General features: G+C 40.3%; 2 protein-coding genes across 2 annotated transcripts; both read right to left on the bottom strand.

The window, feature by feature from the left end:
- Nucleotides 1-2,899: 2,899 nt before the first annotated feature.
- Nucleotides 2,900-5,915, bottom strand: LOC107372849 (extracellular calcium-sensing receptor-like). Its single transcript, XM_054743280.2, has 6 exons — nucleotides 5,683-5,915; nucleotides 5,307-5,595; nucleotides 4,471-5,220; nucleotides 4,158-4,385; nucleotides 3,957-4,080; nucleotides 2,900-3,798 (listed from the first exon to the last, which is right to left on the bottom strand). The coding sequence occupies exons 1-6, from the start codon at nucleotides 5,913-5,915 to the stop codon at nucleotides 2,900-2,902; spliced, it is 2,523 nt and encodes an 840-aa protein (XP_054599255.1).
- An 8,487-nt stretch (nucleotides 5,916-14,402) lies between these two features.
- On the bottom strand, nucleotides 14,403-21,540 carry LOC107380563 (extracellular calcium-sensing receptor-like). The gene is made up of 7 exons (XM_054742495.2): nucleotides 21,525-21,540; nucleotides 17,910-18,147; nucleotides 17,534-17,822; nucleotides 16,702-17,451; nucleotides 16,378-16,605; nucleotides 16,177-16,300; nucleotides 14,403-15,301 (listed from the first exon to the last, which is right to left on the bottom strand). The coding sequence occupies exons 1-7, from the start codon at nucleotides 21,538-21,540 to the stop codon at nucleotides 14,403-14,405; spliced, it is 2,544 nt and encodes an 847-aa protein (XP_054598470.2).
- Nucleotides 21,541-26,303: the final 4,763 nt, after the last annotated feature.

The raw sequence follows: 26,303 nt of genomic DNA on the forward strand, positions 1-26,303 counted from the left end.
CTCACAAGAAAAATCTTCACCCTCTGCTCCAAAAGTTCCCAATATAATCACAACTAATGAAATTAGATGCATGTAATCACTCATTATTAAATAAAACTATTGTATTCACAAAACTTATCTTCTTGTTCCAAAGAATGCAACTCCTGTTTATAAAGGCTGAACTTTATGCTGTAATGATGCAAACGACTGATGTTCTCCAATCAAATCCTAGTGTGATTACGATGATATCTAGCTGCTTTTGGCTCCACCAAAAACACAAAACATTGCATGTTGTGGGCTGTTAGGGCCAGCATGGCCTTGCTCCTGGATGGTCTGCATAAATTACAGGAATAATGTGCTGGACTGGGGGATCCTGGCTCAGTGGCTCCAAGTCGGTTCCCTCTGGCTGGAGACTGGTGTTCTTTCATGGGCTCATGTCCATCTCCTAGTATCACAGGTTTCTATAGGTCTTCTGGGGCCTGTCGGCTGCAGGAGTACGCATGGCCCCCATGCTCTGGAACCAGTGTGGCCTGGACTGTTGCCATCACACACACACACACACACGCACACACACACCTCACCTTTTTCCTGGGCCGGCTCAAGTAGAAACGATTTTGGGTGCAACCTCTGTAGCGCATAGCCACTGGTTTGCATGGTGAGGTTTCGTTTCTTGCAGCAGTGCATTTGAACATTTCAAGATTTTAAAAACCATTTGCCCCTGATAAATGTACTCGCGTGGCTCGAGAGCATGTTGCATTCTTCACATTTGCACTAGCATCCGGCGAAAGTTAAATTTGTGGAGCCAAGAGCGCCGTGGACATTCTACTTTCGCTGTACATCAGTGGTTGAAGACCCAGTCTAAAAATAAGACTGAATTATGCTTTTAACACGCAGGCAGATGGTTAAAGTAGAACTCAGTGTTTAACATTATACATATTCTAATTATCGTAAAATACAAAACAACCTGCTGTTTTTATTTCATCTGATGTAGAAACTAGAACTCAGGCTTGGTAATGACGAGGGACCGAAGACGAATGTCTGCTTTTAAGAAAAGGAGAATGTATCCCACCTATTTCAATAAAACACAGCCAACCCTATTACTATGTAGGTACTGATAAGCTTTGGAGCTTAAGTTCAAATCGCATCACCCAACTATGGTGTCAATGTAAACAAATGCTGTACATAGGTACATATTTCATGCAAAGGATCTTGGGGGCTAGGAATAAGGTGGATATGGATACTTCTATTAGTCATTATCTATACGTTTGTTCCGTTAGGTTGCTCATGGTGGGTGGGGGTGGCGCTGAATAACAACGGGATGATTTATTCCCATGCTCCATGGAATGTCAATCCACACCAGGGGAGTTTCTCTGCCATCCTCCTCACTGGACTCACAAGTTCACAAAATCCCTCGAGACTTCAAAGGTCACGGTTTGTTAATGCCAGACGCCATTTCACCGAAAAGACGAAGAAGATCATGTTTGATATTGCTGTTTGATGTTGTATACATGTTGTTGTTCCTCTCCACTGCCAGGATTAAAACCATGAAAAACACATTGGTGCACCTCGCAAACGACGCTGAACATGAATAAGCTGTTAGGTCACATGTATTGACGCAATCTACGAAATTAAGTCTTTGCAACAGTCTGTAAATTACCAGACGATTTACACTGATACCGTATGTGATTTCCTGTCTGACCCTATGTTAACTGTGGAAGTTGATGCATCCCAGAAGCGGCTCATGGCAAAAATAGAACCCAATAATTTCTTTGGCGTTACGTTGAGTTGCATCTGGGACACGTCTGAAATGTTCCGCACCACGACCAGTCATCTCATAGACTATAGTGGATTTTATTTGAAGCAGCGACCTTCTGCTGCCGTTCTGCACCAGGCCAGTCTGGATTGGGAGTAAATCTGTTCCAGATACATTCCCACAAATGATCATTATTCAGCAGATTGTTTTCCATGGATAAAGCATCAAAAATGGTACAAATAACGTACCTTGACCCCCTGAAAGGTTAATTTCTGCAGACATTTCTACTGTTTAAGTCTATACTGATCTTTCAAAGAAAATAAACAACTTTGCATTGCATGGTTTTTATTTAATTGCTTGTAGGAATGTGTATAGGTGAACTTCTGGCGATACAATACGTATCATGATACAGGGGAAACGATAGATTATTTTACCATATATTGCAATACATTCAGTCAGACAATATTAGCAATTTTTTTGACTGAAATTATTGTAGAAAAATTCAATAAGCAGTCCAAAGTGATACTTAACATGTTTCGAAATATGTATCTGAACCATAAAAAGGATTTACATTTCAATGGTGGTGTAGTGATCTGTAGTTTGTATATTTATACACTGTAATTAGATCTAAATAGTATAATCAGAAGTGGTTGTTTTTATCATCAGGGAGTTTACTTAAACGCTCTGTATTGACTGAGAGACAAGATAAGAGAGAGTTGGGATCGTTTAAGAATCTTTAATTTCTATAATTATAAATTCTTACAATCTACCAGGACTAACTCCGTGATGGATGCATATGGATTTGGATGTTTCGTGTTGCTGTGTTGGGAAACAAACTCCATTGCACACTGCTGCCAATTAGCGGCCGGGATTTGAATTACACGAAAATAAAATACACAAATGTTTGCAAGTAAATTCTTCCAAAGATTAGATACATGGCTTTTGAAGATCGATATAATATTGCAGGGAAAAAAATCACAATATATTGTCATATCGATATTTTCTTAAATCCCTATTTGCCTGCCTAAACCAGAGCACATTCTTTTAAGTTATTTGGTTTATAAAAATATGTCAAATCAGAATCATTTCCAGGATCTGCACAGTTTTTCAGCGTGACAGAAAAGCAATTTTAAGAACAGATTTAGCTTTTTTTTTTTGCTGAATTAACTATGCTTTTCCAAGCATGTGTTTTCTTGTGTTCATTTCAGGTTTAAATACAAGAATGAAGCATTTTGGTGCAAATATACAAAACAGTATTCCATAACTTGATGCCAGAATAGCAAAAATCTCCACGGCAACAGTAAACTTCCCAGGAGAGCTGACATATGCTGGGATGAAGGTGAGCCACACTGCACAGAAGATCAACATGCTAAAAGTAATATATTTGGCTTCGTTGAAGCTGTCTGGCAACTTTCTGGCCAGAAAAGCAAGAACAAAGCACAACAAAGCAAGAAATCCAATAAATCCTAAGACAGCCCAGAAGCCGACAGTTGACCCCAGAGCACATTCCAGAATTATCTTCTCCAAATAGTAACTCCCATTTTTAAAAGGAAAAGGGGGGTTTATCCTCAACCACAGGGTGCAAATTATGAGCTGTATGAAGGGGAAGAACAAAACAGTGAGTCTCTGCTGTGCAGGCCCAAACCATTTCATCACATTGCTGCCTGGAAGCGTTGCTCTAAAAGCCATTAAAACCACCATGGTTTTCCCGAGAATACAGGAAATGCAGAGGACAAAGGTGATGCCAAACGCCGTGTGACGCAGCATGCAGGACCACTCTGTGGGCTGGCCGATGAAGGTCAGAGAGCATAAAAAACACAAAGACAAGGAGAAGAGCAGCAGGAAGCTCAGCTCTGAGTTGTTGGCTTTCACCAACGGTGTGTCTTTATTGATTAAAAACAGAGCAGCTACCATGAAGGTCAGGAGCAAACCAAACAAGGTGAAAAACACAAGGATTTTAGCCATGACCTCACTGAATGAGAGGAACTCAATAAGTTTGAGTACACATGCATCTCTGTTCTGATTGGATAAAAATTCCTCAGGACACTTTTTGCAGTCATTAGAGTCTGTAATAAAAAACAATGTTACTATTGTTGTCATAAGTGAATCAGTCACATACTAATGACACTGATAAGGGAGTGTGTTACTGCAGATTTCAACAGTAAACAGACACTGTAGCTAAGTAACGATGTCTGCGAATCATGATAATTCAGGTCCGTGTTACCTGTTGAGTTGCTAATTTCCCCAACAGGACATGGTATACAGTCATAGCAGCAGATGGGTTTTCCCTTTTGAAGGACTTTATGAGTTCCTGGTCGACAGCTTTCACTGCACACTGAAGCAGGCAACTTTATGTCATGCAAGAAAAATACACTCTTAGTTTATTGAAACAGCAGTTTAGAAAATGAGGTTATAGGAAGTTTACCTCCTTGCTTCCTCCAGGCCACGTTATAGCTTCTGTATTCAGAACTAACATCTGTCCAGAAGGCAGAGAAGCATCATAGTAACCAACCGGTTTAAACTGAATCAATCCATCTGATCCACGCTGCCAGTTCACCACTTCATACTTCGCAAAAGCTCCTCCTGTGTGATCAAACCACACCTGGTCTCCATTATTCATTGTAAAATTCAACTGCTGTAGAGCCTCAACTACCTAAACACAAACAGTTTCTCAGTGACAATAGGCAAAACGAATTATGAAACTTTAAACACAAAAAAATATATTTTTTTCATTTTACCTCCCAAGGCTTGACCTCCAATGTTTTATCGCACCCTTGACTTTCTGAGCATCTCAGGATGCTGTGCAGAGCGTGAGCCACAGCAAAGATGGCTTGATATATGTTATTTGAGTATCTCAGCTCTGCCACATCCTCATTATAACCTCTAAACTCAAGTAAGTCCTGGTTTTCTTTGCATATTTTTATCATACTGTCCGTATTCATCTCATTGCATTGGAGGTCTGATTCCCAGAAGTCTTTAACTAAAAAATCCTCTAGACCACTAATATTAACTTTTTGCACAGCAAAGCCCAGTGAGCCTCCCAGCACATTAAAACTTGTAGGAGTAACAAGGCTGTCAGCGGTAATCCAGGCCTCCACACCAATGAACTGTCGGCCCGTGATGTTGAGCCGACTCAGCTGCTCTAACAGATTGTTCATTTCCACGTGAGCCAGGAAGCAGACAATAACCCGAGCAGTGCTCTTTAGGATCACTTCCACCACTTTCAGGAGTTTTTCTGGTTCGTGTCGGCTAAATTTCTCTGTATATTCCACACACACTCCTTCCTCCTGGGCAGCAGCCAGGAAGATGGCCATGCCATTGTTGCCATAGTCACTGTCACTGTTGACTGCCCCGACCCACGTCCAGCCAAAGTGTTTAACCAGCTGGACAAGAGCACGGCCTTGATAGAGGTCACTAGCAATGGTTCGAAAGAAAGAAGGATACTCCTTCCTGTTGCTCAAACACTCGCACGTTGCTGAATGACTGATCTGTGGACAGAAAATAAAAACAAACAAACAAATGAAACGTAGAAGAAGGATTTACCTGTGATAATAGCCACAGGTATATTTCTTACCACTGGTATTTTAAATGGTCCAGTAGTGCGTGAAAGCACAATGGTTGAGGAAGATTCCGATTCCCCAATGATAGCATGGACAGCTGCTTGGCCAGAGCAACTCTGTCCCATTGTCCACTCATCACCATTCAACAGAGCCATTGCGGAATGCATTGAGGTCAGTGTCGATGCACAGTTGTCATAAATCCGATATCCAATAGAAACATTAGGAAGAAGAAATGTACTTTTATTGATTTCCTCAATAGCAAAAATCATCATCTGTGCAAATCTGAACTCCCTTAGGTTGATGCTGAGACAAGATCAGAGTAATATAAATTCAAATGAAGTGATACAAAATAGTGAAGGACTAAGACATTTACATACAGTTCAGAAATACCTGGAACAAGTTAGAGGTGTTGGTTTCTCTCTAAAGGAAAGTGGAGGTTGTGTGATTTTGCTGTGAATAGAGAAAGCACCCCCGACCACCACATCTCCTGCTTTAGACAGCAGAGGAAGCTCTGAACTCCCCAAAATCTGACAGAGAGGAGCGCCCTTCTCCGCTCTGTCACATGCCAATAAGAGCCCGATGAAAAGAAACCCGGTTATTACTCGTGGCATTTTCATCCTCATGGACCCTGACGGGGAAGAGCCACTTGGGTCAAGTGAGACAACTCTCTTGTAGCTTCCATGGTGAGAACTGTAGTATCATTATCCAATCAGAGCATTAATTGGACCTTGTCATATTATTGTATATGTTATTGATCTTTCATGGTGTTGCAATACATTTTGCATTATTCACTCAGAACACGTGAAAAGATGTAAAACAGTCAGTATCAACAGAAAACAGATTTTTCAATCAACTTTTATTTGTATAGTGCTTTCCATCATCCTTAAAGGGACATTATGGAAGTTTGACAGCCAAAACATGTATAGAAATAATACATTTCTTCTTCATACAGTCTCCTGCAATGCCCTGGTCCTGTAGACTGAGCCCTGGCATTTTTACTGTGATTGCCTGTTTTTCTGTAAAATCACAAAAAAAGAGAGATGCTCGGGTCGAGCAGGCTGCTTCATGCGCGTTCACGCTCAGGCATAGCCAGTGTTGCCAACTTAGCAACTTTGTCGCCATTTCTAACGACTTTTCAGACCCCCATAACGACTTTTTTTTTTTTCAAAAAAGCACCTAGCGACAAATCTGGCGACATTTCTGACCCCCCTCAGCTACTTTGACTACAACTTTTTAGCAGACTTTACCTGCAGATCAGCGATGCATCTGAAGCGACAGGACCGTCCTTCCTTTCAGAGGATCAGAAAGAAAATGATCTGCGCATGTGTGTGCAGCATGATCACGGTACCCCCATTGATCAAACCTTTTGTGAGTTTTCACAAGTCCATTATTTGAGATAGCCACCGGAGCTACATAAAGGGCGACCGCTCCTTCCGCCATCCTGCCGCATTTCGGCCACTGAGCTCGGCTGGCACTGGCAGGCAGCGTCGCACTCACACATGGCTTCTCGCACCACTTGTGGTGCATTCAAGGAACATTGACACTCTATGATGAGTTCAAAAACATAGCACATTTAAATTTTTTTATAAAAAACAGAATAATGCTGTAAGACAAACACCTCAGGTCATTGGCAGTTTGCATGTAATCTGAATACTAAATACGGCCTGCTTCTTTTTACACAAAAGTACTAAAAACAACAAAACCAAACAAAAACAAAAATATATATATATTATCTTTTAGGTCAATATATAGCACTGAATCACAACAGAAAAATACATCTCAAGGCACTAGAAAAGTACAAGAGAAAATTCATTTTAATTCAATCATACATACATTCCTATCAATTTAATATTTTTGTGTTTAAGAGTTCCATTCTCTTCAGACAAAATAGAAATATTCCTTCCATTTTTTTGTGCCATCTTTCCTTGATGTTTTAATGGCTGCTGTTTTGGATTATATGGGGTTTTTATTTTAATAAAATATTTAAAAATAAATTAAATAATTTTTTAAATAATATCACGTGGGTTTTATTTGATTTACTCTACAAGACCGGTGACGTCATGACGCAAACATGGTGACGTCATCACGCAAACCAGAGGACGTCATTGCGTCATATGCAAATTAGCACATGACATCATCTGGCGACATCTAGCGACTTTTGGGGGGAACTTCAGCTACTTTCAGTCAAAAACAGTTGGCAACACTGGGCATAGCCCGTAGCATTTGCTATCCGTAGATTTAGCAGCAGAGCCAACTCAGCGACTTTGTCGCTGTTCCTAATGCCTAGTGATGAACCTAGCTACATTTCTGAGGACCCTTAGCTTCTTTCTGTAGAACTTTCTTCTAGGTATTTCCTGCAAATTGGCAACAAAATTGCCATTTTCGCCTTGAACCGTTCTTTGGTTTGACGTTATTTCAGCTGTCATCAAGGATATAAAAGTTACAGATACTGTGAATGTTACTAGAGTGTAACTCACCTTGTAAGATGTCTGACTCCCATGCAGAAGACCTGGGTTTGATTATGGGTGTGAACATAGTTCATTTAGAGTTTCTTTTTTACATTAATGGTATTTTGTTAATAGTACGATGCCCAAATTTTTATTTGAGACTTGCCGAACGGCATTGAATTCACCGATAAAAAAGATGTGGGTTCAACTTTCATTTTGGAACAATTTTTCAAGCAAGGGAAGCGAATGATCTGAGCATGCAGGAGGACTGACCCATCATAAACCTTTGTCGGCTGTGCTGAAGAGAAAGGTACAGAACCAAATTATTTAATTAATTAGCTGCGCATTCTCCTGTCCTCTTTCCTCCGGGCCACACACACACACACACACACACACACACACACACACACACACACACACACACACACACACACACACACACACACGTGACTGTCTCAGCTGTTATTTTCGTTAAGGAGTGTGCACGTACAGAATGCACGCCTCGTGCACGAGCCTACTATGGAAGCTGCCATTACGCTTTTGGCCTGAGGGGGCAATTGCGAGCATAAAAATTCAAAAGTCCGTTAAGTCCCTTTAAGGGGAACCCAAAGCGCTGAACACAGCCCAAATAAAACATAGAAACAAGACACCAATAAAACTAGGATCAAAAAGACAAAAATTAATAATAGAAAACAAAAATATAAACTATTTAAATAAAATAAAAATAAAAGGAAACAACAATTTTTACAATAAAAAAATCAAAAGGTTTTAAGTGACTGTTAAATGTTGGCTCATGTTGGAAATGCTTAAAAATATTTTATTTCAAATGAAGACCCTTACCACAGGAAGTAAAGGACTCCCCTCTTTGTAGATGAACAATACAGATATCAAACTCAACTAACTTCACAAAAGCAACTGTAAATATACAACTTATTTTTAAAGGTGCAATTTGTACATCATGTGGTGAAAAATGGTTACTGCTGTCTTTTTTTTATTCAAAAATATCACTTTCTCACTCCCGTTCAGTGAGCTTCATGGCTGATGCCAGGATCTGCACCAAAACATTCTAGATGGCAAATGAAGATGAGTCATACACAGTGACTTGACAAGTAGATACACATTGGCATATGTGGTGTTAGCCCATTTGAGTTCTAAATGGTAGGGAGCACTTACTACACTTATTAATCAATCAATCAATCAAAGCTTTATTTATAAAGCACCTTCCGCGACCCTGTCGGGAAGCCCAAGGCGCTGAACATGCTACATGAGAAAAGTTAAATATGATGAATAAATCTAAAATAAAAGCAATTAAAATCTTACAAAAAAAGGTAAAACATTCTAGTAGAAGACAAATGGGTAAAACAAGGGATAGAGAGACCATTGAAAACAGAGAAATAAAATCAACATTGAAGAGGGCCAAATTCAAACACGTTCAGGGAACACCAAGCGGAGGATGTGGGTTTTTAGGCGACTCTTAAAGACTGGCAGAGATGGGGACAGCCTAACTGAGGGTGGCAACTGGTTCCAGAGTGACGGTGCTAGGACTGAGAAAGCCCGGTCTCCGCGAGTACGGCACTTAGAACGAGGGACAGCGAGCAGGCCTTGGTCAGAAGAGCGCAGAGCGCATGATGGGGAATGTTGGTTCAGGAGTGTGGCTAGATAGGGGGAGCACCACCCTGGAAGAAATTGTAAACAAAGATGAGGAGTTTAAAGTGTGAATGATAACAAACTGGAAGCCAGTGCAGGGAGGCCAGAACCGGACTGTTGTGATCCTGTTTCCTGGTCCCAGTCAGGAACCTGGCTGCGCTGTTCTGCACAACCTGTAGGCGACGCAGTGATGACTGACACAACCCTGCATAGAGAGAGTTGCAATGATCAAGCCTCGGAATTACAAAAGCATGGAGTACCCGCTCCAGGTGGGCTCTTGACAGCATAGGCTTGATTTTTGCAAGGCGTCTCAGGTGAAAGAAACTGGACCGGATCACAGAGTTGATGTGAGCATCAAATTTAAGTCCAGCGTCAATTTTCGCCCCCAGACTGGTGACAACTGGTTTTGAATGGGGGGAAAGAGGGCCAAGATCAACATAACGACCCACAGCCCTGCTATTGGGGTGAAAAACAATGAGCTCTGTCTTTCCCTCAGTTACAGTACATTACAGTAATTTGTCTCCAGCAATACAGGAAGTGTGATCTTTTATCGTCTTACAGTTAGCTTGCTATTATACTTTTTAACGACTCAATACAATGCGCCGATGGACTCATTCACTTCCCACATACATTTCACTGTAACATCGAGTGGTTGGTGTTTGGAAAAGTAGCTTGAGATATTTTTGGAGCTGACTATTTGATTCTGATTAGCCATTAGCATTGTTAGCTCAACATTAGAAGAAGAAGAAAATATCATTTCAATAGCGCCTCTCAAGATAAAAATCATGAGGTGCTTCGCCTCTTGCCTTCTTCACTCCACATTAGAGAAAAACAAAAAGATACCTTGGCTTCTTATGGGGTAAAAGAAATAACATCTGGGTCACTCTGACTCTAGTCCTTTTAACAAGACACGCCGTGCCAGCAAATCAGCGTAATATTAGGCAAGGCAAGGCAGCTTTATTTATAGAGCTCATTTCAAACACGGAGGCAGTTCAGTGTGCTTTGCAGTTATCAGGACACTGATTACAGTAACGGTGTGTCCTATAAACACGCCGCACCGGCATGGCAATGTGCAAATTTTGCAGCATTCTTTTCACGACTTATTGCGACAAGGCGACTGCGCCTTGACGCAACAGAGGAAGGCATCACGATTGCGTTAGAAGGTACTGTCGAGCTTCCGCCGGCAAATGTTTTGAAAATGAAAGCCAACACGGGCCGCAAGTTTCACTTCTGTAAACAGAATCAGCTGAGATGTTAAACTGAAGCGATGCAGCTTTCCTGGAGCTTCTCTCGGTTAGAGCTGGAGGTCAAATCACCAGAGACAGCATGGGGACTGTGGAAGACAGACACCTTTAGGAGCAGCTTGTTAAAATAAAAAGCAAGTTATGTCCAAGATAAATGGAATGCCACAGCGGCGCAGAGACCGCCCCCATACCCCCTTATACCGCCATCGCCTAATCTTTTGTAAAAAGGAAATAATTGAGCAACATTACCACCATGGTCTGACCACTTATACAGGTGCTGGCCAGTAAATTAGAATATCATCAAAAGGTTGAAAATATTTCAGTAATTCCATTCAAAACGTGAAACTTGTACATTATATTCATGCAATGCACACAGACCAATGTATTTCCAATGTTCATTACATTTAAATTTGATATTCATAAGTGACAACTAATGAAAACTCCAAATTTGGTATCTCAAAAAATTAGAATATTCTGAAAAGGCTGAATATAGAAGACACCTGCTGCCACTCTAATCAGCTGATTTACTCAAAACACCTGCAAAGGCCTTTAAAAGGTCCCTCAGTCTTGTTTTGAAGGCACCACAATCATGGGGAAGACTTCTGACTTAACAGCTGTCCAAAAGACAATCATTGACACCTTGCACAAGGAGGGCAAGACACAAAAGGTGATTGCTAAAGAAGCTGGCTGTTCGCAGAGCTCTGTGTCCAAGCACATTAACAGACAGGCGAAGGGACGGAAAAAATGTGGTAGAAAAAAGTGTACAAGCTCTAGGGATAACCGCACCCTGCAGAGAATTGTGACGACAAACCCATTCAAAAATGTGGGGGAGATCCACAAAGAGTGGACTGCAGCTGGAGTCAGCGCTTCAAGAACCACCACGAGGAGACTCATGAAAGACATGGGATTCAGGTGTCGCATTCCGTGTGTCAAGCCACTCTTGAACATGAAACAGCGCAAGAAGCGTCTCGCCTGGGCCAAGGACAAAAAGGACTGGACTGATGCTGAGTGGTCCAAAGTTATGTTTTCTGATGAAAGCAAGTTCTGCATTTCCTTTGGAAATCAAGGACCCAGAGTCTGGAGGAAGAGCGGAGAAGCACAGAATCCACGTTGCATGAGGTCCAGTGTAAAGTTTCCACCGTCAGTGATGGTGTGGGGTGCCATGTCATCTGCCGGTGTTGGCCCACTCTGTTTCCTGAGGTCCAGGGTCAATGCAGCCGTCTACCAGGAAGTTTTAGAGCACTTCATGCTTCCTGCTGCTGACCAACTTTATGGGGATGCAGACTTCACCTTTCAACAGGACTTGGCACCTGCACACAGTGCCAAAACCACCAGCACCTGGTTCAAGGACCATGGTATCCCTGTCCTTGATTGGCCAGCAAACTCGCCTGACCTTAACCCCATAGAAAATCTATGGGGTATTGTGAAGCGGAGGATGCAATACGCTAGACCCAACAATGCAGAGGAGCTGAAGACGACTATCAGAGCAACCTGGGCTCTCATAACACCTGAGCAGTGCCACAGACTGATCGAGTCCATGCCACGCCGCATTACTGCAGTTATTGAGGCAAAAGGAGCCCCGACTAAGTATTGAGTGCTATACATGCACATTCTTTTCATGTTCATTCTTTTCAGTTGGCCAACATTAGAGAAACAAACATTTTTTCATTGGCCTTTAGAATATTCTAATTTTCTGAGATACCAGATTTGATGTTTTCATTGGTTGTCACCTATAAATATCAAAATTAAACGTAATAAACATCGGAAATACATTGGTCTGTGTGCATTGCATGAATATAATGTACAAGTTTCACGTTTTGAATGGAATTACTGAAATATTTTCAACCTTTTGATGATATTCTAATTTACTGGCCAGCACCTGTAAATGACCTAAATCTCCCTGATGCCACAACGCCGTGGCGGCAAATTGACGGCATTGTTTTGTAAATACGGCTTCTGGGGCTTTTTGTCTGCTTGTGTCGAATTAAAAGTGTCGGCGCTGCTATGTTAGCTCGCTGCAGATTCAGCAATCTCACAATCTTACAGATTGTAAACAGTACCAACATCAATCTTTTGTCTTTTATTTTGAAAGGAGAAAAACTGACAACACTCCAGCCAGCAGAAAAAGAAATCCGTCTCAGTACAACCTTTCTTCTAACATGTTTGAGACATTAGACTGTTTTGTGGTTATTTTACGGTAGAATTCTTACAAATTGCACCTTTAAATATATGTGGATGCTAATGTACACAGCTGTACTGTTGTACTGGATAAAATAAAAGTAAGAAACTGAAAGAAACTTTTTTTTTCCCTCATAAGGAGCACAACTGGGTGACAGGGGAAATTAGAAAAGTAGAAGTTTCAAACTCCCATGAGCCACAGCTTTAAAAGTCAGGCATTGTCTCATGAGATGCATTTCTTATTTGGCCATTTTGTCCATGTGGCGACAATTTTGGCATTCAAAAGTTGATGTCAAAATCGTTACAAACAAGCTGTGGCCATCTTAGTTTTGGCTCTGACCTGGTTTTAAGTCTATCGGCCCTCTGGCAATTGCTTGGCCTACCTATCGGCATGCAGGGGCGCGTTTTACCTTCAATGTATTTAGAAAAAAAATCTTACTTTGCTTCTGGCCCTCTAACTATAGTCTTTTTTCTTTCCATGTTACAAACATCGTATTCCCTCAACCATTTAGTGGACCTTAATTGATTTTTACTTTGTTTTATTTTATTGGTTTAGAGCAGGGGTGTCAAACTCATTTTAGCTCAGTGGCCATATTGAGGGAAATCTAGTCCCAAGTGGGCCAGACCGGTAAATTAAAAACAACTTCAGATTGTTTTCTTTGTATTAATACAATCAATATAAAACAAAGCTGGAGCCTGAGGACAGTGTATCCAAAATAGTACAAGTACAACACCTGAAGTGTACTTGAAAATTTGAAAAAATAAATAAATAAATAAATAAACATTCCTTAGTGATCCAAAGAGCTTACAGATCACATGGCTAGATCAGTTTCATGCAGCACTTAAAGTATATTTGACTCATTTTACTTTACATCTTTTAGCTTTCACCAGCACATCAATATCAGGAGTCACATCCTGAGTGGCAGACATCTTCAGGATGGGATTCAAGTTCTTGTGTGAGCCTTGAGCGCAGCTTTGTTTTATTTATACTCTTTACAGAGAAAACTTGCTCACAATGATAAGTTTATTTTCACTCTACAATGTAAAGTATGAAAATAAAGTTTACACAACCATCTCGCGGGCCGGATGTTTGACACCCTTAGTCACAATTTCAAAGTGTTATGGCTAAATCCAAAGTGGATAACTGCTGTCACCTAATAAACATTTATAAAAGATTTGATAGCAATTGATAAAGAAATGTGTTTGCAAAACTTCACATAAATATTTTCCTCACAATATGCTATTGTTCATGAACCTTTCACGAGTTTAAACGACTCTTATGACCATTGTGTATTTATTACAGGTAATGTATACAGAAATCTCTGCTTTTCAGGCCCTTAGTTCTCTTTGGAAGAAAAATACAGCCATGCCATGGAGGAATATTTAATTTTTTGTGCTTGACAAAAACAACAATATTGTCCATTTATTATGGATTAAGTGCATCTTTAAGAAATTGGGTTCATTTCATCTTTGACACATTTTTAAATAAGGAGATTTTTATTTTGAAAGTAAATGTAGGATCTGCAAGAAAATGCTAATTTGCAGAAAACTAAACAATTTAAATTGCATGTGTTCATTTCAAATAAAGGTAAGGTTATGTTTTTCCAAGCATGTGCTTTCTTGTGTTCATTTCAGGTTTAAATACAAGAATGAAGCATTTTGGTGCAAATATACAAAACAGTATTCCATAACTTGATGCCAGAATAGCAAAAATCTCCACGGCAACAGTAAACTTCCCAGGAGAGCTGACATATGCTGGGATGAAGGTGAGCCACACTGCACAGAAGATCAACATGCTAAAAGTGATATATTTGGCTTCGTTGAAGCTGTCTGGCAACTTTCTGGCCAGAAAAGCAAGAACAAAGCACAACAAAGCAAGAAATCCAATAAATCCTAAGACAGCCCAGAAGCCGACAGTTGACCCCAGAGCACATTCCAGAATTATCTTCTCCAAATAGTAACTCCCATTTTTAAAAGGAAAAGGGGGGTTTATCCTCAACCATAGGGTGCAAATTATGAGCTGTATGAAGGGGAAGAACAAAACAGTGAGTCTCTGCTGTGCAGGCCCAAACCATTTCATCACATTGCTGCCTGGAAGCGTTGCTCTAAAAGCCATTAAAACCACCATGGTTTTCCCGAGAATACAGGAAATGCAGAGGACAAAGGTGATGCCAAACGCCGTGTGACGCAGCATGCAGGACCACTCTGTGGGCTGGCCGATGAAGGTCAGAGAGCATAAAAAACACAAAGACAAGGAGAAGAGCAGCAGGAAGCTCAGCTCTGAGTTGTTGGCTTTCACCAACGGTGTCTCTTTATTGATTAAAAACAGAGCAGCTACCATGAAGGTCAGGAGCAAACCAAACAAGGTGAAAAACACAAGGATTTTAGCCATGACCTCACTGAATGAGAGGAACTCAATAAGTTTGAGTACACATGCATCTCTGTTCTGATTGGACCAAAATGCTTCAGGACACTTTTTGCAGTCATTAGAATCTGTAATGAAAAACAATGTTCAATCAGCTTTATTTTTATAGCACATTTAAAACAGACTGACCGTTGCTGAACGTTTGTGAAAAACCACATTAAGACAAATTAAACAGTCAAGAAATAAGAGTAAAGATACTAAAATCATTAAGAACACTCAAAAGCTAAAGAAAATAGATGTGCTTTCAAATTAGATTTCAAAATCGCTGTGAAAGCGGAGTCGTTTCAACCAAATAGGAAGATAAATCTAGAGTTTTGGGGCTGCTACAGCGAACTCCTGGTCACTTTTTCTGAAGTGCTGATCTTAGACACACAGCGCTATTATATTAAGAAAGGTGCTCAGTAATATTTACGGGGGCCAGACTATTAAGAGCTTTAAAAACAAATGGCCAAACCTTTAAAACAATGCTATATTTGCCTGGAGCCAGTGCAAGGACATTAAATAGGACTGATTCTCTTTTCTAAGTCTAGCTGCTGAATTTCGCACCACTTGCAGATGCGTCAATGCATGGCGGGATAGATTACAACACAGGGCATCACAATCATCAAGGTGAGAGGAGAAAAGAGTTGTGATTAATGTTTTTAGGTTTAGAAGGGATTGGAACATTTTTATTTTGATTATTCACGTTATTTAAAAAGAGCATAATTTAGCTACAGAACGTCAGTCTTTCAAATAATGATGTAGAATAAAAACTACAGAGATTTTTAGCGTATTTTTGAACATGCGCTGCTAGATTTCCCAGTTGTCTGATTATACCATTATTGTCGTAGTCACACACTAATGACACTGATAATGGAGTGTGTTACTGCAGATTTCAACAGTAAACAGACACTGTAGATAACAAACGATGTCTGCGAATCATGATAAATCAGGTCCGTGTTACCTGTTGAGTTGCTAATTTCCCCAACAGGACATGTTATACAGTCATAGCAGCAGATGGGTTTTCCCTTTTGAAGGACTTTATGAGTTCCTGGTCGACAGCTTTCACTGCACACTGAAGCAGGCAACTTTATGTCATGCAAGAAAAATACACTCTTAGTTTATTGAAACAGCAGTTTAGAAAATGAGGTTATAGGAAGTTTACCTCCTTGCTTCCTCCAGGCCACGTTATAGCTTCTGTATTCAGAACAAACATCTGTCCAGAAGGCAGAGAAGCATCATAGTAACCAACCGGTTTAAACTGAATCAATCCATCTGATCCACGCTGCCAGTTCACCACTTCATACTTCGCAACAGCTGCTCCTGTGTGATCAAACCACACCTGGTCTCCATTATTCATTGTAAAATTCACCTGCTGTAGAGCCTCAACTACCTAAAGTATGACATCAATGTTTGTCAGTGATCATAATGTCAGGACAATGAATTATGAAAATTTGAAACTAACAGTGTTGATTTGATTGTAATTTACCTCCCAAGGCTTGACCACCAGTGTTTTCTCACAGTCCTGACTTTCTGAGCATCTCAGGATGCTGTGCAGAGAGTGAGCCACAGCAAAGATGGCATTATAGATGTTACTAGAGTATCTCAGCTCTGCCACATCCTCATTATAACCTCTAAACTCAAGTAAGTCCTGGTTTTCTTTGCATATTTTTATCATACTGTCCGTATTCATCTCATTGCATTGGAGGTCTGATTCCCAGAAGTCTTTAACTAAAAAATCCTCCAGACCACTAATATTAACTTTTTGCACAGCAAAGCCCAGTGAGCCTCCCAGCACATTAAAGCTTGTAGGAGTAACAAGGCTGTCAGCGGTAATCCAGGCCTCCACACCAATGAACTGTCGGCCCGTGATGTTGAGCCGACTCAGCTGCTCTAACAGATTGTTCATTTCCACGTGAGCCAGGAAGCAGACAATCACCCGAGCAGTGCTCTTTAGGATCACTTCCACCACTTTCAGGAGTTTTTCTGGTTCGTGTCGGCTAAATTTCTCTGTATATTCCACACACACTCCTTCCTCCTGGGCAGCAGCCAGGAAGATGGCCATGCCATTGTTGCCATAGTCACTGTCACTGTTGACTGCCCCGACCCACGTCCAGCCAAAGTGTTTGACCATTTGGGCGAGGGCACGGCTTTGATAGAGGTCACTGGCAATGGTTCGAAAGAAAGAAGGATATTCCTTCCTGTTGCTCAAACACTCGCACGTTGCTGAATGACTGATCTGTGGACAGAAAATAAAAACAAACAAATGAAACGTAGAAGAAGGATTTACCTGCGATAATAGCCACAGGTATATTTCTTACCACTGGTATTTTAAATGGTCCAGTAGTGCGTGAAAGCACAATGGTTGAGGAAGATTCAGATTCCCCAATGATAGCATGGACAGCTGCTTGGCCAGAGCAACTCTGTCCCATTGTCCACTCATCACCGTTCAACAGAGCCATTGCGGAATGCATTGAGGATAATGTTGAGCCACAGTTGTCATAAATCCGATATCCAATAGAAACATTAGGAAGAAGAAATGCACTTTTATTGATTTCCTCAATAGCAAAAATCATCGTCTGTGCAAATCTGAACTCCCTTAGGTTGACGCTGAGACAAGATCAGAGTAATATAAATTCAAACGAAGTGATACAAAATAGTGAAGGACTAAGACATTTACATACAGTTCAGAAATACCTGGAACAAGTTAGAGGTGCTGGTTTCTCTCTAAAGGAAAGTGGAGGTTGTGTGATTTTGCTGTGAATAGAGAAAGCACCCCCGACCACCACATCTCCTGCTTTAGACAGCAGAGGAAGCTCTGGACTCCCCAGAATCTGACAGAGAGGAGCGTCCTTCTCCGCTCTGTCACATGCCAAGAAGAGCCCGATGAAAAGAAGCCCGGTTATTACTCGTCGCATTTTCATCCTCATGGACCCTGATGGGCAAAAGCCACTAGGGTTAAGCAAGACTTATTCTTGTGGTTTCTATGGCAACAATCACATTTTCATTACATAATCACATATAACCAATCTGATTGGACCGTTGGATATGAGTTATGTGTAAAATTATTGTTTTGTGGAGGGTTTTACATATGGGACATTTGTGCAGAACATGTGAGGGTTGAGGCTCAGGGTTTAGGAGTTTACCCTGTGATCGGTGTGTTTCTGGTTCGAGCCCAGGCTCCATTCATATTAGTCATTGTGTCCTTGAGCAAAACGCTTCCCCCTTCATGCTTAATGATGGAGGTCAGAGGGACAGTTGGTAGTTGTCCCAAAGGCAGCTGTAGTTTATTACCATCAGCAGGGGTATGAATGATTGTTCTCTAAAATGCTTTGGAGTCCCCAACTTAGAAAATGTATTTATTTTAATAAATCATCCTAATCATCATTTTAATTCAAACATAGTTTATCATCACCTGAAAAAAACATGGTCCATGTTAAACGTCCTAATAGAATAAAAACCAAAGGCTTTAAATAATAATTCATGCTGTAGACACATGGAATCAAACTTCAGATGAAGAACGCCAGCGCAGAAAGTGGTGGATTGTTGAGGTATCACCACCCTCTCCTGGTAGCTCAAGGATGTAGCATCTAAAAGTCCAACTTCCTATGAGCAGCTGCAAATGCACCACCTAAAATATAAGAATTTTAGATGCATTACATTACTTACTGGTATTGACAAAAAAATCTAAATAATAGGCCTAAACAGACATTTGTTCCTGTTTAGCAGCTCAACACAACTAGTTGATACAGGAAGATAGTGAAAGAAAGTTTTAAACTCTCATGCTTCGACAATAAGGCCTGGACTCATGAGATTCGTGTTCCTTTTAGTAAGTTTTGCCATGTGGCATCAACCTACATTGGTGTTTTGTAAAGGAAAAGTTTCAGTTTCTGACCAACAAAAATGCTTTTGAAATTTTGAATTCTGATTTTTACTGTCTGCTTCATTTGAACTAGCCAGGCCCCACCTGTTGCAACGGCTGATTCAGTGTTGGTGTTGTTAAATGATACTGCTTCATTAGTAGCAATCACTGCCCCCCAGTTTTTTTTTTCTATTTTCTGACAGTGGGTGATATTCAGGAACTACAGGAGCAACTTAAACATCTAACAGAAAACTAAAGATATCTTTCATCTTGCACGTAGAGGGCATGTAGAGCAGCTTGTTAGCATGATAGCCATGTTTAAACATGCAGCCACTGCTGAAAAAGTACCATGTACCAAAAAGCATGTATTTTTTATTACATGTTACTAAATGTCTGTTGCACTTACAATCTCGTACACTTACAAGAATATCTTTGTAATGGCACAGTCAGGAAGAAGGTATTTAATTTTGTTTTAAAGTTCCAAATGAATAAAAGATTGAGAAAAAGATGTTTTATTTGTTAATTGACCCCCACATGTCACGCCACTTAGGGAAATTTAAAGTTTCACATCTGTCAACTGATCAAAAATAAACAATTAAACATGTTTATTTTAGCAAAGCATTAGGGTGTTACTTTTAATCAGGTGTTTTTGCTTTTTCTCAGCCTAAGGGGTGTTTAGAGTCAAGCTGCGATGCCACTTAGTCCCATTTCAATTAAAAAAAAAACAATGATGTTTTCTTTTTTTAAGTTTAGAAACCAGCTTTGACTCTGCTGGTTTTGTCTTTTGGGAGCTGATCTAGCAGAACACCGGCTGTGAAGTGCCCGTGCCTCGGGCCTGATGGTGACTTGCATCCTGTGTTTTTCTTGAGAACAGAAACACTAAACCAACCAACTCTCTAGAGAACCAACCCCATGTCACTCCTGTTTGTTCTGGAAACTTCCCTTCAGGCTTGTTGCATCACAACAACACCAGCGATTTGGGATTTTAATTGATCAAATTGTTTGAACGTAAATTCAAGAAAAGAAAGTTTGATAATAAAACTGTAATCGAATAAAACATAATTATCTAAAAATACATTTCCTATTAAGTCATTTATGAAAACTCCATATTTTTTAACATGTTTGCTGAACACCAGATTCTTATAAATTTTTTAAGTCAAATGATCAAATCAGGATCAGGCCAGTTAACATTTTTCATTACTACTTCTTTAGTTCGTGCTGGAAAAAAAGACACATTTGATTTGGAAATAATTTTATTACATAATTTAGTTTTAAAATTATATTACAGGAAGGAAAGGGAACCCCACAGTTAAATACACCATTTGCCTGAAACAATTAGGTATATTCTGCCAGTAAAAACAAAGTTCATTCAAATAGTGGGTTAGCATGGAAGTGAAAATTAGAAGAGGGGTTGTAGATAGTCTGAGTCATAAAAATGTAATATAATTAATGTAAGATAAAAAGATCCTAACAAACTCTAAAAAATAAACAAAAAATGGGAAAATAGAAAAACACACATTGACTTTTAAGACCCAAGAAACAAAACCATACAGTGTACAATGTTGCCATCTGCTGGGCTGGTGTGGTATTGCCTTATACTCTGAATGCTGATGTTGTTTTCTGAGTAGTAAAACCAAGTACTGCAGGTAGAACAACAATATATGTACCTAAATATGAGAGGCTTTTGTCTTCATTTAAAAAAAAGACGTTATTTTATGTGTCAGTGAAACTCTAAATTGGAAATAAGAAATCACATGATGGGGAAACCTGACACAGTCCACAGTCAGATTTGATCTGGGTCCATTATGTTTTTTTATGAAGATGGTCCTGCTTTTGGACGACATCCAGTTTCCAGTTTTAGTATCCAAAACATCACCAGTTGAAGGTTTTCATCTAAATGGGGTTTTTGTTTCCCTTGCTTACAGTAAATGTTTGCTGCACAAACCAAAAAGTGTACTTCAATGATCCAAAGACCCGAAATCCAACAACACAGATTCTGTCAATTTCCACAAATTCTTCGGTTGTCAAATAAAAGTAGGTCGAGGTTGGGGCATGTGTTGTGGAAGGTTTTTGTTTGTCAGCACAGTTTCTCACCATTGCTCAGAAAACTAAAGGCCTTCTTTAAGAATAACAGAAAATGCCCACATGTACTCTCAAAAAGGCCAGATTGTTCACCAGATGAACAACTTAAAGCAACGCACAACAGCTTCCTGCTTCTCCATTCTACTGGCTAAAAGTAGAATTAAAACAGTCATGACTATAACCCTGCCACTGTCTGCTAGCGCTAACAACAAGCTAAGGCCAACTGACATTAACGTAACCAAAGATCTACACTGCTCATTGTTACTTAACAAAGCCATGTAACCATCAGTCCGTGATAGCATAGCATCTTTAAGCACCACTTTTAGCGTTTTGCTTAGCCTCCAAAGACATTTAATTCTCGCATTTACTTCCAGGCTTGGCCATGATGCCAACAAAAAAAGAAACATTTTTCTTCTTGTGCTTTTTACTGACAATCAGTAAACAAAAATAAATAAATAAATAAAACTTCTAGCCTTTGTAGTAGCCATCGGCAGAGTAAACAGCTAGCAGCCATGAAGCAGGTAGAGACGCCCACCTATACCCAGAGCCGGATGAACGCAAAGGCAAAGTCGGCACGCGCCAAGGGCCTGATTGGCTGGATGGGGCCCAGACAGAGGGACAAAATTAAAAATAAATAAATAAAAATTAAATGTACAAATGTCCAATGATAGGACTCCTATCTACAGTTTATTTCAATATTTATTAATTAACTAAAAATAGTGACAATGTTTATCTTAACCATAGACATTAGCTACGTCACATTAACACCAGCCCATGACTAGCTTACAACTTGGGCTCCACCCAATTAAGGATGTCAGAGAAGTGGTCAGAGACAGAGCGGGACACAACAAAGCTAGCAGGTGTTTTTGGGTAGGCTAACTTTCACGATGCTTTCAGGTGCGGCAAAACGTAAAAAGAAAAAAATGAAGAGGAACAAAAGAAGAGACAGGGGGCGGTGTCGGTACAGGATCTGCTCGGGTCCTTCGACTGCCGATGACATCAAAGTAGTTGATTGGCTGAAGATGAAGCTTACGGAAGTGACGTTATTACGTCATGATTTTGATTGGTCAGAACACATTTGCGGTCGTAGTCTTAGCGGTTGTAGTCCTGTAGTCCAAAAATCAACACTTTTTGGAGAAAATATGTTTGAATTTCTAAAGGAAATGTAAAATATAAGCAAATGATAAACGGTGACCCTCAAAAGCTCTTGATGTTGATGAAATGGGGAAAAATAAAATATAATAACTTTATTGAAAGACACCAAGCAATATTTTGAGTCAAAGAATGTATTTAGATAACAACTAAGGAAATATACAGACGAACTCCACATGAATACAAACAGATGTGGCTTCACATATAAGAACTGTTCTATTTTTTGTCAGTCCGATGTTGGTTTTATGCAGTTTCACATTCTTTACAAAACAAAGATAATGTGGTGTTTTATTAACAAATTGCAGTTATAAAGAAAACATTTAGGTGTTAACAAACAAGAATTTATTAACAAAACTGCTGATGTCTTTCCAAAACGTGTGTGTGAAAACCAAGTAGATTTGCAGTTATGTGACGTCATTGGCAGTCGAAGGACCCCGAGCCGATCCTGTACCGACAGCGGCTTTACAGAAGTTTCTGTCGGGCTGCTCAGGCAGCCGTTCGACAGCTGTGAACCTGCTCAAGTCAGCAGAGCCAGAGGCCGGGCCCGAGCCAGACCCGGAGGAGACACGGCCCGAAGACGTGGTGGAAGATGCGGTGGGAAATGCGGCGGAATGGCTGTCAACATCAACGCCGTCACTAGGGCTGGGGGTAAACGATTATTTTTAAAACGATTATTCTGACGATTATTTTATCGAATAGTCGACTATTCTATTTAGAAAATTAATCTAATGATTATTTTTCTATTGCACAATTAACAAAAACCAGAAAATCTCAAATAAATTCCTCAAAAAAATTGATAAATTCTTACTGTAAGAGAATAAACACTACAGGCCTTCCATTTTGTATAACACTGCGTTTATTGTGTTGGTTGGTTATGTTCTGGTGACGTGTAGAACTTGGGAGTGCAGGCTGCTGCCTGAGAGGTGGTAGAAGATGGAGTGTCTCCATGCTGCTTTGTTTTGGTCACTTATGTGCGTGAGGCGAGTGGTCTTACGGGTTAAACCAAACTCAGGTGATGTTTTACACTAAACCGAAAACCCACAACACTCTAAATGTAATAAAAGGGAGATCTACACCACAAAAAAGATGAACTCTAAACCAAAATGTAACAGCTTATTGCAACGCAAGAAGCTGTTAGCGAAGATGCTAACAGTAGCTTTACCAACATTAAGTTCAAGTTACCAAGTTTAAATAAATCAAAAACACCCAGCAGCAAACAGACCAGCACGGAGGAGAGACTGCTACCACCAAAACAGCTCTCCTAATGTCTGAAAGAAGCTCCTTTATGAAGGGAGAAGCGCTCCCGGTGATTTTCTACATCTGCGGTAGAGACGAAGCAGCGCATCTGACCCCGGAAGTTGTTGTCCGTTGCCGGGAGACGAAAGGGCAAAACAGGAAAATAATCTAGTAGTGGACGGACGTTGTTCCGGGTCTTCGGTATTTGGCGGAGATGTTAGTGAAGGCGGAGAAGAGGGCGAACTAGAGGAAAAACAGGCAGATTCCTCCTCTATTTACAAACTCCTGGGGATGTAACAAGTGGGCGCGGTGCGTCGACTACCGGATCTGACGTCGACAAATTTTTAGAATCGAGCCGTCGACTTCGTCGAGGCTTCGCTACAGCCCTAGCCGTCACAGAACGATGAACTAGAAACCAGCCAGCCAGAAGACAACCCAATATAGTCTTGCAGCAGGAGCCTCTAGACCAGGGATCCCCAATCCTGTCCTGGCGAGCCGGTATCCAGCAGGTTTTGTGGTTTTTCTGCTCCAACAGACTTGATTCAGTGGTTGGAACACCTGTGCAGCAGCTCATCAGGCTCTGCAGAAGCCTGTTAATTAGCTGCTGATTGAAATCAGGTGTGTTGAAACAGTTCAAACTAAAACATGCAGGATACCGGCTCTCCAGGATCAGGACTGGGGACCCCTGCTCTAGACCCAGAAAGGGTATTAACAGGCTACATCTGATCCTGCAAAGTGGTACCAAATTGATGACAGGGTGCGAGAATACTTTGCACTAAACCATCCCTCTCAAAATATTGGATATTCCTCTGCATCACAGAGGAAATATGGAGACATGAACCGAAACTTAACCAAGGAACATTTCTTTAGACGTGTTTCTGCTGTGACTGAGGCCTGTGATGCTGGAAGGCTGAAGATTATTTCAGAGAGGAGAATGCTAAATGGTTTCCATGGTTTCTGTTTTTATTAATTAATTTTTTTTCAAATATTTTTATTAATGTTCAAATATCATAACAAACAATAAGTTCACACTCAGAAAACACAGAATTTCTGATTCAGCAGAGGGAAAAACAGCCTGAATGCGCATAAAGCAAGATCAAAACTTAAGATAATGTTTTTATTTTATTAAAATGCTTTCTTTTAAGATTATAGATTGTATACAATTCATACTGTAATAATTTAGGCTGCATGTTTATAGTTTGTTTTTGCACCTTTAAAGATGCTTCAGTCCATTCAAATAAATCCGTTTCTTCTTGTCAACATTTATAAATATTTGTAAGTTATTGTATTTTGCTGAAAATGTTTTTAATTAAATATGTTGATTCACTCATTCACTTCCATTGACGACTAAAGTCGTCATTTTAGATCCAACCGTTCACTGCCAAAGACGACTAAAGTTGTCATTTGCATTTTTTTACTGTTTGAGTGTCGGAACGAGCCCACGCGCTGAGAACAAACATCTCAGCCTTGAAGCCGATCTTCATCCGCACACGCCACACGTCACATGATCAGGAAGCAGAACATCCATGTGTTAGGAGATCGTTTTGGGCCGTTCCTGTAAAAAAAAGTGAGGCGCGAACCGGAAAAGCGTCTGCCGATCACAATTTGACAACGGATTATGAAAGAACGGATAACGCTCGAAACACACGGATTCCTCCTGATGTAAGGGGTGAGTCCTCTTTGTTTTGGTTGTTTTGGCATCGACATCATCCTAGCGCAACATTCTGTGACTCTTAAAAAAACAGTAAAAACGGTGAGAAACACTGGCAGCGAAGGCCTTTAGCGATCAGGAAACGGCTGGCAGTGAATGAGTTAAATGTAAACAGAGCAAATAAGATAAACATATTTGCTCTGTTTACATACTGTAGTTTAATGACACCTAGTGGTTATTTAGAGGTAGTACTGCCTTAACAATGACACTCCGAATGGATAAGATGAGGATAATTGGGCAGCAGTAGCTCAGGTGGTAAAGCGGGTTGCCTCATGATCGGAGGGTCATGGGATCGATTCCAGCTCCCGCCAGGGGTATCCTGCTGTTGTGTCCTTGGGCAAGACACTTCACCCAATTTGCCTGTGTTAGTGGTGGTCAGAGGGGCCGACGGCGCCAAATGGCAGCCTCGCCTCTGTCAGACCTCCCCAGGGCGGCTGTGGCTACAAGTAGCTTACCATCACTAGCAGTGTGTGAATGTGAGAGTGTGTGAAAGCGTCTTTGGGTATCTAGAAAAGTGCTATATAAGTTCAATGCATTATTATTATTATTATTATTATTATTATTATTATTTATTAGCATATAATACAGCTGTGTAATGATGTATAAATCATTAATATCAAAAGATTGTCTAATATAATGTTTTACATACAACACATGACTTATTTTGGCATACAAACAACCAATTTGTAACCAAAGACTAGGCTATGTAAAATGCCTAGTGTAGTCCATTTAATCCGGCTCTGACTTTTTCCATGCCACAAAACGTTAGGTGTGGTTTCTGGTCAGCAGAGGGCTGCTGAATTTTGTCCAGTGTGAAGTTGATCAAGTTTCTACCTAAAGAAACTCCAAAACCCTCTTTTAAAGAAGTAGGCTATAGTATTAAAAACTCTTTTGTGTCGCTTTTTATAAACAAAACAGTTCTTAACATTTGGGTGTGTTTTTTGCAGATAGTAGTTTGTAAATCCAAACCTAATTATGATATTTTCATTTTGGATTCTATTTCTATTCAGCCATGTTTATATACTTAGAGCAGTTGGACCAGCACAGT

Source organism: Nothobranchius furzeri, chromosome 13 (assembly GCF_043380555.1).
Source record: "Nothobranchius furzeri strain GRZ-AD chromosome 13, NfurGRZ-RIMD1, whole genome shotgun sequence".
Classification (NCBI taxonomy): Eukaryota; Metazoa; Chordata; class Actinopteri; order Cyprinodontiformes; family Nothobranchiidae; genus Nothobranchius; species Nothobranchius furzeri.

What these genes read in the sequence shown, in the direction of transcription:
- LOC107372849 (XM_054743280.2), bottom strand. Translation starts at nt 5,915, where the DNA reads ATGAGGATGAAAATGCCACGAGTAATAACCGGGTTTCTTTTCATCGGG. An exon ending in GACCATTTAAAATACCAGTG is followed by an intron (nt 5,221 to 5,306) that starts GTAAGAAATATA and finishes TTCTGTCCACAG; the next exon opens with ATCAGTCATTCAGCAACGTG. An exon ending in TGGAGGTCAAGCCTTGGGAG is followed by an intron (nt 4,386 to 4,470) that starts GTAAAATGAAAA and finishes GTTTGTGTTTAG; the next exon opens with GTAGTTGAGGCTCTACAGCA.
- LOC107380563 (XM_054742495.2), bottom strand. An exon ending in GCACCTCTAACTTGTTCCAG is followed by an intron (nt 17,823 to 17,909) that starts GTATTTCTGAAC and finishes ATCTTGTCTCAG; the next exon opens with CGTCAACCTAAGGGAGTTCA. An exon ending in TGGTGGTCAAGCCTTGGGAG is followed by an intron (nt 16,606 to 16,701) that starts GTAAATTACAAT and finishes GTCATACTTTAG; the next exon opens with GTAGTTGAGGCTCTACAGCA.